The sequence below is a fragment of the Egretta garzetta genome, unplaced genomic scaffold (genome assembly GCF_000687185.1).
Source record: "Egretta garzetta isolate BGI_Z169 unplaced genomic scaffold, ASM68718v1 scaffold45, whole genome shotgun sequence".
NCBI classification, from domain to species: Eukaryota; Metazoa; Chordata; class Aves; order Pelecaniformes; family Ardeidae; genus Egretta; species Egretta garzetta.
Genome location: NW_009260028.1, coordinates 8,020,452 through 8,033,293, shown reverse-complemented (window position 1 = coordinate 8,033,293; position 12,842 = coordinate 8,020,452). Strand labels below are relative to the sequence as shown.

The following is a 12,842-nucleotide window of genomic DNA, read 5'->3' as shown; positions in this document are numbered from 1 at the left end:
ACGGAAAGTTAATTCTGTCCAGTTGAGTTAAAACAACAATAGTAGTTTTCAACTCTACAAATAGTTGGATTGCAAATATGCTTAAAAAGCTAACTGGATATAATTATCTCAATACTGTCCATATTATGGTTCTAAAATTTCACATATGCAGTGTAGTTACGGCATCTTTAAGATGAGCTGTCCGAACTTTGTAGGTGGTGTGTGTTGCAGTAGTAAAAGCCCCACCACCACTTTTGTGCCTGAGAGCTCAAGACACTGAACAGCAAGGTGCTATCTATCTGTAGCTATTTCTTCTGAATCTGGATGGGGTGAGATGAGAGAAACATCATCATCCAGGCCAAGAGGAATGCAAGAAAAGCCTTTGAACAGCCACAACAAATCCAGCAAGCAGTAAAATTAGTTCAGTTATGTATAGGAAAACAGCGATATTGAAAGATTAAATTTAACATTAAAAGCTTTCATAATTTAAAACTCAAAGTTCTCTTCCTTAAAAGAAAAAAGTATTTTTTTTTTTCTTTGAGGCCACTGTTTTTTTGGGAAGAGTTATGTTTATTTTAATTCACTCTCAGGACTACTGATACACATGCAATTAGAATATTCAAAACTGTGTGGTCTCAGGTCTGCCCCTTGCACACCCCCCTTCCTCAGTCATCTTCCAACCCTTTTAGTCACCACCCTGTCTAGGACAGCTTCCCTCTGCCCCCTAAATAATTACCTCAGTTTATTCCCAGTACCTTACCAGTCTTATCTTATACAATAAAAAGGCTAGATATGGATAACAGCAACATAAATCTGCACTGTACTTTGGTAAGATATGTTGAATAACCATAAATATCCTCTTGCCTTCAAGCAAGGCTCACAACACTTCTGCCTCCCCTCAACTTCTCCTTTAGGATCCTCCTTACAAACTTGGGAGTCTACATCAAATGACCTGAAGGTTTTCACAGAATCCTAATTTCTCTATGGAAAAGAACAGTTTCATCCTCAATATTCTCCATGTGAAATTGATGCTTTGAAAACTTGGGGATTCTGGCAGAAACTAATACAAGGAGTAACTAAAAAACCAGTTAAACTACTGAAAGAACAGGGTCATTTAAAAATGTGTATTGGTTTTGAATACTTCTATAAAATAGATTGTTAGATAGATCTTCAATCTGTCTTGAAGATTACATAGCTGCTCTAAGACATCCACGTTTTGAGCATCTTTCAGAAAAGCTACTAAAGAAGCCTGATCTTTCAGACTGAACCATAACACCCCACAATGCTGTATTAGTCAAGGCAACCCCATCTAATAACAGCAGAAAACCCAGCAGAGTTGACATTGCCTACCTCACAAGCTGTAACTGGTACTGGAAGGTAAATCTAGGGATGGGAATAATTCTATTTATTTATTTATTTATTTTAAATTTGGCACCAAAGCACCTTACATACACCTAGTATACCACACTTTTCCTTGACATTTTGCAACTTAAATTTTGGGAAGGATTGAGGAAAGTGGATGCTTTAAGTTAAATGATACTTGTATACTGCTGTCTCAGTGCTACTTTCTTGTCATTGTAAAAGACTGATTATAGTTGCTTTCTACAATGTCAGCAAATCTTCCTTCTTCCCTATGTTCCTCTCTTTCTCTTCAGTTCTCCACCTCTATCTACAACCACTGTGACCTATATTAACCAAAAAAGTGAAACAGGAAAGCATCATGCAGAGATCAGATACAAAGACTAAGTTTAGGCCTGGGGACAAGGAGAAGGTGGTCCAGAAAAAGTGACTGCGAGTCCAGTGATGGTCCCCAAGTAGGGAAGATTAAAAGATTTGGTGTGGAACCAAAGGTGATAACTGGCACCGATACGGTAACATTAGGAATTAATTCTACTTTGGAAAGTGTTTCCAGCAGAGAAATATCCTCCCCACTCCTCAATAAAGAACAAGTGTTTGGACCTTCAGAGAACAAGCTTCTTCAAAATACCGCTTAGTCAACATCCATGTTGCCAGATTAGGAGTATACGGACACATAAAACAGGCTGTGACACTGTATCTTTACAGTTAAGTGGTAAACAGAGATCATCTTAAGAGAGAAACTTCAAAATCACCTTGACCAGGCTAAGTCTGAATTCTGTTCAAGGATTCTCTGAATCCTTGGTAAAAAATGCAGAAAGAATACATAGAGACATCATGCAGTACTTCAATAAATAACTAAATTAAGATGGTCCCAACTTCTGGCCCACTCAGTAGATAAAGAAGGATTTTCTATTCTTTCTGTTGAGAGAAACACAGTGGAGAGAACTTACCCCATTCTATTTCCCTTTAGTACACCTGAGACACTAACTACCTTGGAGGATATTTTGTGACAAGTGATAACATCTCTTGAAACAGTGAAGCAGAACTTATTTTGCTATTTAATAAGACACAACAGTAGGCTTGCCAATCATGTTGTCCAGCAAGATCCTTAGACTCCAGGTTTAATAAATTCAGACCATTACTGTTTTCAGAACATTTATGCAAAGTTTTGTAACGAGAGGCATCTAAATTTTTGTGTTTCCACATCCATTGTCTAAGCTCCATACCTGATGCAGAGGTAATTATCACCAGTATCAGAAAAAGGCAGGGTGCAATAAAAATCTGTTATAGATCTGTATCCATCTACCTTAATCTTCTAATGAAAACTCTGAGAATAAACAGTGACACTGGTTCATGATCCATTTGAAGAACAAAGACTTTCAGTCTGCTAATAAGCTGAAACTTTAAGGAACAGGAAATAGTTTCATTTAGCAACTGGAGGTGAATGGGTAGCCTGGGACCAGGTACAGAAGAACAGATTCAAAAAAATTTCTTCTGATGTATAAACCATTAGTATTTTGAGGCTTATAACCATTTCTACACACTCTGTGCTTGCTGTTGAAAGATCAGAACTGCCTTACTTTTTCTTCAGGCCCAAGTCAATAGTGCAGAACACATTAAATTAGTTTACTCTTTTAGTAACATTTTCCACAATCAGCCAGCTGTCTAAGCACAGCGGCACATCTGAAAGTTAACAGACAGCCACTATTGAGAAATCCTTTGTAAAAACTGGCTCTGTGAACAAGCTGAATAGCAAAACACTGTATGTGTAATGGCAATTATCCACTTGGAACAAGAAGTATGTCCTGCGGGGCATATGAATCACTTTATAAAAATAAGCATCCCGGATATCAAGATCTCCATGAGCTCTGTCCTTTTTCCTCCCTCTTTCATCAAAATTTTATCTGAAGATGTGATTTTCACCAGCAAAAAGGGCAGTTAGAGCACTTTTTGATGAACTGCACTTAGCTGTTTCAGCCCCATACAAGTTGATATCAGAGAAACATAAAATTGACCTCGCTAATAAAAATAGTTTTCAGTATTAAATGTCTATTTCTGAGTTCTCCACAAAGAAGATTTGCCATATGTGTGCTTGTCTCTCACCAGACAGGACGGGCATCCAGTTCTTAAAGGCACATAAAAGGCAGCTCTGTGTATCTGAACATAAATTCCCAGGTTTTGAGACTAAACTCTGTTGAGAATATCTTATGGGAAAACAAAAACAGTTCCTTCATGAAAGTTCAAATGAAAATTAACATTAACGAACAAGAATGTAGCTGAGGCTAAATAACTTATTAGCAACTATTACTATCTACCTATGAAACAGGTCTCACAGGGTTTTAGGAGGCTGACAGTGCAAGCTCCCACTCATCAACTACAATACAAACTCACAGACAATATAGAGAGACTTAGGGCATGGTTTCACGATCACAATATATTCCACAGATCAGGCAATTATCTGTCCACTTGTTCCTATACCTCCATGGGGCAAGCCACCATCTTTTTGATGGATGTGGAGAATTACTGGCAGGGCTGAACTATAATCCACATCCTGGACTGCAAAAAGGAGTGCTTTTCTTAACTCAGTAAAATCCCCAATACAGACCCACAAATGCCTCTGCTACCACAACTGAACAGATGTTACACCACTCAGAGGAGAATCAAGCCGCTAGACTCAGGGACAGAGAGTTCAGAATTTCTTATCCTGACTCTCACTGAGCTCTGTTGTCAGGGTAAACCCTGCCTAACACCACAACTACTACCGTACAAAATTTACTCTAATTGTCAAAAAGATAAGCTAGCCTGCTGTGATGGGCTCCATAGTGCTACAGCTGCAATGCTTCTGCTAACTGAACCATGAAGTACTCCTCTTGTAGTCTGGGACCTGATCTAACTTTATCTGCTGCTCCATAGTTACTAGATTTGATGCAACTGAAAGGAATGAGCACAGGCATATCCAAAACCATATACTAAATGTAAGGTATGCAGTTTTGTTTCTAAAACAAAGTACTTAACACAAAAGCCAGCTAAGAATGAAGTCCAAAACCAGCTCAAGCTAATCTAAGCCAATGCTGAGGCAATCTTACCTCCTTCACTACTCTCCTCCTGTACTAATTCTGGTATTGACATTTTTCTAACCCTTGCTGAGCTGATTCAGAGTACCATCTTAGTAGTATGTATTACTTCTGCTAGACTAATTTTCTGCTCTGCTTAGTGTCCTGAACTGGCTTATTAACAGGTCAGATGAAAGACAGTGACAGCAAAAGTGTGGCAAGTAGGACCATACCTGTGCTCACTTAGAATGGTTTACGTATGATCATTTGGTATCAGGAATAGTGTGACCGGCAGAAGTGGGGAAGCGATCGCCCCCCTGTGCTCAGCACTGGCGAGGCTGCACCTCGAATACTGTGTTCAGTTTTGAACCCCTCACTCCAAGAAGGACACTGAGGTGCTGGAGCGTGTCCAGAGAAGGGAAATGAAGCTGTGAGGGGTCTGGAGCACAAGTCTGATGAGGAGCAGCTGAGGGAACGGGGGTGGTTTAGCCTGGAGAAGAGGAAGCTGAGGGGAGACCTTATCACCATCTACAACTGGTCTCTTCTCCCAGGTAACAAGTGACAGGACAAGAGGAAATGGCCTCAAGTTGCACCAGGGGAGGTTTAGATTGGGTATGAGGAAGTATTTCTCCACCAAAAGGGTTGTCAAGCACTGGAACAGGCTGCCCAGGGAAGTGACCAAGTCCTCATCCCTGGAGGTATTTAAAAGATGGGTAGACAAGGTGCTTAGGGACATGGTTTAGTGGTGGACTTGGCAGGGTTAGGTTAACTGTTGGACTTGATGATCTTAACGGTCTTTTCCAACCTAAATGATTCTATGAATCTATTCTATGAAACTACAATCTTAATGTGCACAGAAAAAATGTACCTCACAACACAAGGGAACAATTAGTGAAAACTGGGACAGGACTTCTCCACTATAAGACTGGTTAGTGCTTGAACTAGTAGTGCTAGGGATTGAAGAAAATTGTTACATGATGTGAAATATAGGTGAGAAAAGTTTCTAAAATGTTTCTGAAAGCAGTATCACAATACTATTTCCCTCAAGGACTGCAATACTAAATATCATTAACTACAAATTTTCTTTAATCCTGTCTCAGAAGATGTTACTGTAATTTCTCTACTATCTAGAAATTTATTATATAAAGGCTTTCTACAGCTCCATATTTCAGTACATGTTTTATTCTTCGTCTTTTCCTCCAATAGAAATAATTTTAAGAAGTGACTTTTTTCAAGCTCTATATTGCAGACAGTCTTTCATTGAGTTGTCACATACACACAGAATTCAAGACTTCTGGAAAAAGCCTTACTACCTAGATTTCTAAAAATCCAGTAATTTTTACTTATTTATTTACTTTTAAACCCCATATTATTCTTAGAGACATAAACAAGAACTCCTTCTCATCAAGAGGTTAGTATGGTATTCAACTATGACTCTAAGCTAATTCCTACTAGAACATGAATTATCCTCTCAAACAGATGAGGAATATAAATGAGAAAACATCTTTCCTTAGAATGCCTAAAAAGAAAGAAAAAAATTTAGTACGGACATGTTCTATCGGATTATTCCTGGATAAAACCCAGATGAAACAGAACCTCTATCATTCAATCAAGAACTTTCAAATAAATATAGTAGTTAGCTAAGTTTTGTTGCAAAATTTGTTCCCATCAATGGCAAAAACATGACAATAGGGGGGGAAAAGATAATAGACTGAAATACTACACTGTCTCTATTTTTTTTAAAATAATGGCAGTAAGATACAACTCAGTCATTAAAAACTTACCTGGGGAACAAAGTAGTCATAGCTATTCTGATTTGTCTCTACAAAACTGCCAAGTTAATGATTAACATATGCAAGATTCTTTTTAATATACGATCCACAAAGTTATTTATGATGTTATGTTGTAAAATGCAACTATTATTGTTTTCCCCTTCCAATCTCACATTCAGTAAAACTGCAAAAGATTTTTTTCTTTTCTTATGATCCACTGACTTGTAACTATCACTACAACACCAAATAAAGCATACTTCCCCCAGCTCAATTTTATAATATTTCAGTATGTCTCTACCTCAGAATCTTTGAGTCTCACATAATTAGATGGGAAAACTCCTGATTTATCACCCAGTGTTCCTGTCCACCAGTCGCCATCTTTCTTTGTCACCAGAATCATATCACCTTGTTGAAAAGTTAGGTCTCCTTGTTCAGAACTCTCATAAGTATACATAGCAATATACTCTGTAAGAGGGAAATAAATATAGAACATGGGAAAACACTTGATAAACTGCTCAATTATCATTTGCAAAACCTAACTAATATAACGTAGTCTATCCACAGGCAAGATACAAGACAAATGTATTAATTACTACTCATAGAAACCTCAATATTTAATGCATAAAGTCATATCTATCAGCACTACATACAACCTGTCAAAAGGCTGCTTCTGAGGAATGTTTTTGGTAAAATAATTTGCTAGTATAATTAAAATGTACATAAATTATTAATTTATGTCAGAAACTACTCTGCAAACATGTTTCCCATTGGCTTCTGGTTTGTGCTGATGACTAAAATTTTCAGTCTTGGGGATGGAAAGTCTCAGCATCCAAATATCTCTAGATACAGTCTTCATTTTACATATGCTGTTTGGCTCTCGTATACAATGAATTCTTTCATTACTTGAAGTTTTGCATGAAGAGCGCACATCTCATTACATCTTACGCAACAGATGGCTGGGAAATGTTAAGACAAAGCCTGAATGTGTTCTGCTTTGTTAAAACACAGTCAACTACTTAGTATTCAAGTGAAAAACACTAAAGTAGACTGATGTTGAGAAATGCAATGCATAATTCAGTCACAGAACTACATGAAAAAACTTTACATAAATGATTACGAACAAGAATTTCAGACAATTCAGTAACATTTTCTATACAACTTGATACATTCTTATTTAACTGAGCATTATCACACTTTATATGGGCACAAAACAGATTTCTGAAGATTATATCCTCTGCTCCTAAGACCAGCTCTGGACCTAAGAGCAGTTCATAATATTTCAGATAGACTTCCACACATATGTAACAAAAATGTTCAAGTATTCCTCTGCAGCTGGCAATTGGTCTACTTGCTTGAACACTAAATCTGACCAAGAAGCTCAGCTTGGGGAAGTTCAGCAAGAATTCAAACCACAATTGCTATCCTTAATGAAAGCTAAGACATGGTTTGTCTAACAACTGCCACTGAATAACACACACATCTGTTTGTATACACAATGTAAATGAACACACATTAAATATCATAACGTATGCCATACACACGGAGTTTTTCGTAAATCCTTTAAATGTAACAGAACGTGCTAAATCCATGCTTTATTATTTCTTAAAAATACAGCTTTAAAAAAAGGGTTTTATTAAAAAGCTGTGTTCCTTTTTAATATAAACATATAACCTGAGATATCCCATACTTCACAAAAAAGACTCAGCATTTCTACAATTGCTTTTCTTCAAATTTATATTGAGCAAGACTACTTTTATTTTGAAATAACTGATTATCTTACTTTCTTTGATACATGGATCTTTACCATTCCCTCCTTTTAGTTTCTGTAGTGCTCAAGCCAGTGGCAAATTAAATACAACCAAAGAGACTCTTCCGCTTAAAATCGTATGTAGAATTGTAGTTAAAAAAACTTCAGGTGTGTGCTGTAAAGATTATATACAAATGCTCATTTGTAACCTATATTTAGATTCATTGATTTACTCTGTGATTTAAATTAACCTAGCTGCCTCTGCACTGAAGTGGATTAAGAGTGCCCACAGTCTGTTAACACAGCTGATGTGGAGACATTAACCTCCAGCTGAAGGGCGGTAACAGCCAAGAATGCAAGTCTTTTAAAACCCTTCAGAGGCCTGACAATTATCTGTCTGTGCCCCAGGCTTCATCTTTAAAAATGAGGGGTGGTCTTGACCATAAAGATCACAACATTCTGTAACTGAATTAGGAGCTTTAATGAAACATTGGAAATGAGCTTTGGGTGAAATTGAGACATTTAATAATAATTCCTGACATCATGAAGTACATGTACAGGTGTGCTTATTTGGCCCTCTGCAAAAACCCACTGAGATCAGGAATTGTTACCACAATATTTATAAAAGAAATAGTACAAGTTACAGACAATATTTTAATGGCATGTGAAATTATTTCTTCTATATACAAAACATACATAAATTATCACTATAGTAATTTAAAATCATTCTAGAGGCAAATTGATTTACACTCTGATTTTAACAGGCCTGATCTTAAAACACTAAAATCTGATTTTAAATTTGATTCTGGTAATAAGCAGACTTACTCTATTTAATTACACAGTAAAATACTATTAATGCCATTCAGTTTGAAATACTTACCTTCACCTGACATAGTTGCTTTTGTTGCTGGTGATGCTACTCTTTTCAGACTAGCAGGACTTTCTGAGGAACCAGAATCCATGCTTTAGAAGAAAATAACCGTTATTTAAGAAATTACATCTCTTCAGAAAAATTATTATTATATTTAAAAACTAAAAAATGCATATGCAATCATAAGCAATTCCCTACATTTTAAAAGAAGAGACAGTAAATGTGCAAATTAAAGTTTTTAAGTACAATGGCCAGTCATGGTTACATTTAGGTAACTGCCTTACATACACAAGTTTCTGCACCTCTTCTCCCTCAGGAAAAAAAAAAAAAATCTAAAATAATTCTCATTTGTATTACTAATGTTAATGTTGCCTTCACATTACACAGAACCAGATTGTGATTGTTTCATCCTCCAAGAGCAGTAAGTGATTAAGTTTTGAGGTATGCTTTTTTTATTCTGGGGAAAGATAAGCTATGACTTACATTGCTGTAATTCATAAAATCCAATACACTAATTTTTTAGTTGCAAGTCATATATAATTAAGAGCATTCATTAAGCTTTAGATCTTTTTGTTGATGACCCAAGGAGAACTGAGGTCAGTTTTCTTATTCCTCGCACGAGTTTCCAGGGTTGGAAGTCAAAATGCCCCGAAAGAGTCTTGTATTAAAAAAAAAAAAAAAAAAAAAAAGCATTTTTACAGAGTAGATTCTAAACTTTAAAATTCAAGTGTGGGACTCTTCATGTTTATTTAACTATTCCAGTATCGAAGTAAAGTATGGCAAAAAGCAAATAAAATACCTCGTTGACTTCCTAATGGGGCCTGAAATAAGCTTCACATACGATTTAGGAAACCACCCCTTTTGTCCTTGAACCTCTCCAAACCACCACATATCTTGCTGTTCCAAAACTGTGATGATATCATTTTTGTTGAAATTAAGGTGGTTGTCTTTCTTTGCTCTCCAAGGATACAAAGCCTGTGCTTGAAGCCCCTCCACTTTTTCGCCCTATATGCAATTTTAAAAAAAAAAAAAAAAGAGGAGTCATGTACCACCTTTCATAAAGAAAGCTGCTTAAGGAGCTATATTCTTACACTATTTATATAGCAACAAAACACTCAGACTCTCCTTCAACTGTATAAAGCAAAGTCAATTAAACTTACAAAGTAAGACCAGAAATGTTCACTGTCTTCCTACATTTCTATCTGTTAACACATAATCAATACAATGCAAGATTATCAGAGATTTTGCTTAACAAGTTAAATAAAGTTTTACAATTAAGATATACACACAATACACCTTCATGAAGCTATTTTGGCAGGACTTAAAGTAAAATTTATGGAAAATGATGCCTTGCTACAAGTTACTCATTGTATTTTCAAACTTTTGTTTCACTCTAAGATACTAAGATATTCAGCATTTTTCAGAACACATTAGCTTTCAAGAACAGTATGTTGTTCAGTTGAGGAAAAGGAAATGCCTTAACAGATGGACAGAATTCATCTGATGTGAAGCTTTGCCATTGCTATTCCACTTAACTACATATTCACTTTGGAGTGAAGGTTATTGTCAATGTGATTCAGGAAAGCCCCAAGGAAGTGACCTATAACTGGCATCCTGCCAAAACATTAAAACTGGACCACCAAAGTCTAAAAAAGCCAGTAGAGAACAGCAGAACAGAAACCACTTCACGTTAAATTCTACCACCAGTTTTGCAAGGGGATGTACACCACCTGTCCATCACTCCAAACTGAAATAGCTCACTTATCTCAGGGGACTGTTTTAATGCACGGTTAATGTTCATACTTTGCTTTCCAAACATTTGTGCTGAGTCAGAACAGTTTTAACAAATATAGGTGCTCACCTGACCCAAGACGGGAGAGGGAGATGATCCTGTAACAGTGGCAGGAGTGAAGGCAGATCTTTGACGCAGCTGCCCTGCACTGGGAACAGTCAAAGATGGCTGAGCTGCCCAGGCATCCCAGTTATCGGTCTCTGGTTTCTCGCTCGTGTTTGTTGGCCATCTGAAAAAAAGAGAATGCCGTAAATCCTTCCATTTTCAACTGAATAGAAACACTCATGCAGGAAGATCATTCAGAAAAAAAAATTCAACATTCTAGGTTGATTTCTTTCAACTGAATATTCCATGAGCATCATAACTCTCAGGTGGAATTAATGCAGTCAGACAGGCTAGCAATAAATTTATCTTAAAAAGAAAAAGGCATTCTCTAAATACAGTTGCTTGTCCTCGCTACTTAAGGCCAGCTGTTCCTATAATTAGTTTCATTTCTTAGCTGTGCCTCAATACAATAGAAGTAGTGCAGTATATATTATACACAGTGAGAGGTAACAGAAAAAAAAAATCATCACGGCTTTCAAAACTGGCTTGAAACCTTCACACCTGCACGTCACTGACCTCTCACATTCCTTTCCCTTAAATAAAATTTTGCTGCTTCTCATTCAAATCCTTACCCTTTTTCTTTTGCTTAAAATGATTTCATACTGACTTGTTTCAATTTAGAGTTTTATGCAACCTCTTATCCTTTTTATGTTATCGCTTGTCCCTTAAAAAGCCTACTAAATCTCATAATCCATATATCTTCCTCCAGATTTGTTAAATTAACAAAAACCCCTAAACTCTAGAAGTGTAAACAAAGCACTTATCTATAACCTAAGTTTCCTTTGCCTGTTACTTGTGCTATTGGTTGGAATAATCAATTGCTGTCCACTTAAATTGTAATATTGTTCAAAGGCCACAACCATCTCTAACCCCTGTATCATGTCCAGGACAGTATTATTAGTATAAGTGCTCTGGGACTCACTTTGTATTGAAACCGAATAGTAATTTTTATGAAAAGTGTGAAAGCACCTAGGGTAGAAACAGCTTTGTCAAAAATACGATTTATTCAAAACAATAAAATCCAGCACAGGCCAGATATCTCCAGGAAGCTCAAGATTTAGTTTTACCCTCCCCCCTCAGAAAAATAACTGTTTGTTGTAAAAGAAAAAAAGTTTAAATAACTAGAAAAACTACTGTGACCTTTTGAAATAGAATGCATTATGTACTGTAATATTGCACTAAGAAATTAAGTTTTAATTTATAAATATGTATTACATGATCAAAAGATAAGACAATTACTTACTCGACCCCTTTTACATAGGGTTGATAATACTGCACAGAGCATTAATTTGAGTTAACCAGACATATAGGGAAGGGCAAACGTTCTACTCGCATTGGTCCTATTAATGTTGTGATAAGGAATTAATAAATCATCTTTTCACATTAACTCTGTCATTACCATATTTTGCGTAATCCAAGTTGGAAACCTCCAATGAGGATTAGCGTCAACTAATTTAAGAGAAGGAAGGTGAACACCTTGGGATTCCACCATGTCACCATGATCACTTAGGAACAGCTCCTTTTTGTGACGTGTCCTTCTCCATTGCTCAGGCAGATATGATGGAAGCATGGTTGAAGTTCCACAAGGCTGTGATTTTAACTACTTACTCTGGAAAAAATATTTTACTTCAAACAAGCTATTTTTATTTTGCAGTCTTGATACTCTGTGTTAACTGCCACCACAGTCAAATCAATTAAAAAGGACTCCACCACATTTAAGGTGATAACCACTACCCAAACATACGTTGAACTGAAGTCTGCCCAGTTATTGGCAGTTGTGGTACACTCTGTAGAAGCAGGAGTTCCTAGTGATGTAGTGGTTTCATGCACAGAAACTTTAGGTGCAGCAGCTGCCTCAACTGCTGGCTTTACAGAAGCGGGGACTTCGTTTTCAGGTATTTTCTCTGCATAGTTTGCAGGGAACCATCCAGTTTTCCCCTTCAATTCTCCACCAAGCCACCCTGGTTCTCCAGTCTGGCTTTCATCCACCTGCAGATGTATTAAGTTAGAAAGTTAAGAAACATAACACACACATGGAATTTTTACTTAAAACAATCCATCTCATCCACAGTAACTAACTTTCTCTAGTTACAGAGACATGACACCTTCATTACAAATACAAGTTCCACCTAGGTAGAATTTTGTTGCTGTCATTTAATTTACC

At 36.7% G+C, this 12,842-nt stretch overlaps 1 protein-coding gene across 3 annotated transcripts in view; it reads right to left on the bottom strand.

Moving 5' to 3' along the window:
* The window catches only part of ITSN1 (intersectin 1), a 102,503-nt gene that overhangs the window by 34,009 nt on the left and 55,652 nt on the right, over nucleotides 1-12,842 (bottom strand). For all 3 annotated transcript variants that reach the window (XR_004842305.1, XM_035896486.1, XM_035896485.1), the window contains exons 19-23: nucleotides 12,423-12,667; nucleotides 10,643-10,802; nucleotides 9,581-9,786; nucleotides 8,791-8,873; nucleotides 6,462-6,628 (exon numbers count right to left, since the gene is read on the bottom strand). Coding sequence is in view for 2 of the 3 variants with exons in the window: in XM_035896486.1 (XP_035752379.1) it covers nucleotides 6,462-6,628; nucleotides 8,791-8,873; nucleotides 9,581-9,786; nucleotides 10,643-10,802; nucleotides 12,423-12,667 (861 nt within the window). In the remaining variant the exon portion in view is untranslated. The remainder of the gene's footprint in view (nucleotides 1-6,461; nucleotides 6,629-8,790; nucleotides 8,874-9,580; nucleotides 9,787-10,642; nucleotides 10,803-12,422; nucleotides 12,668-12,842) is intronic.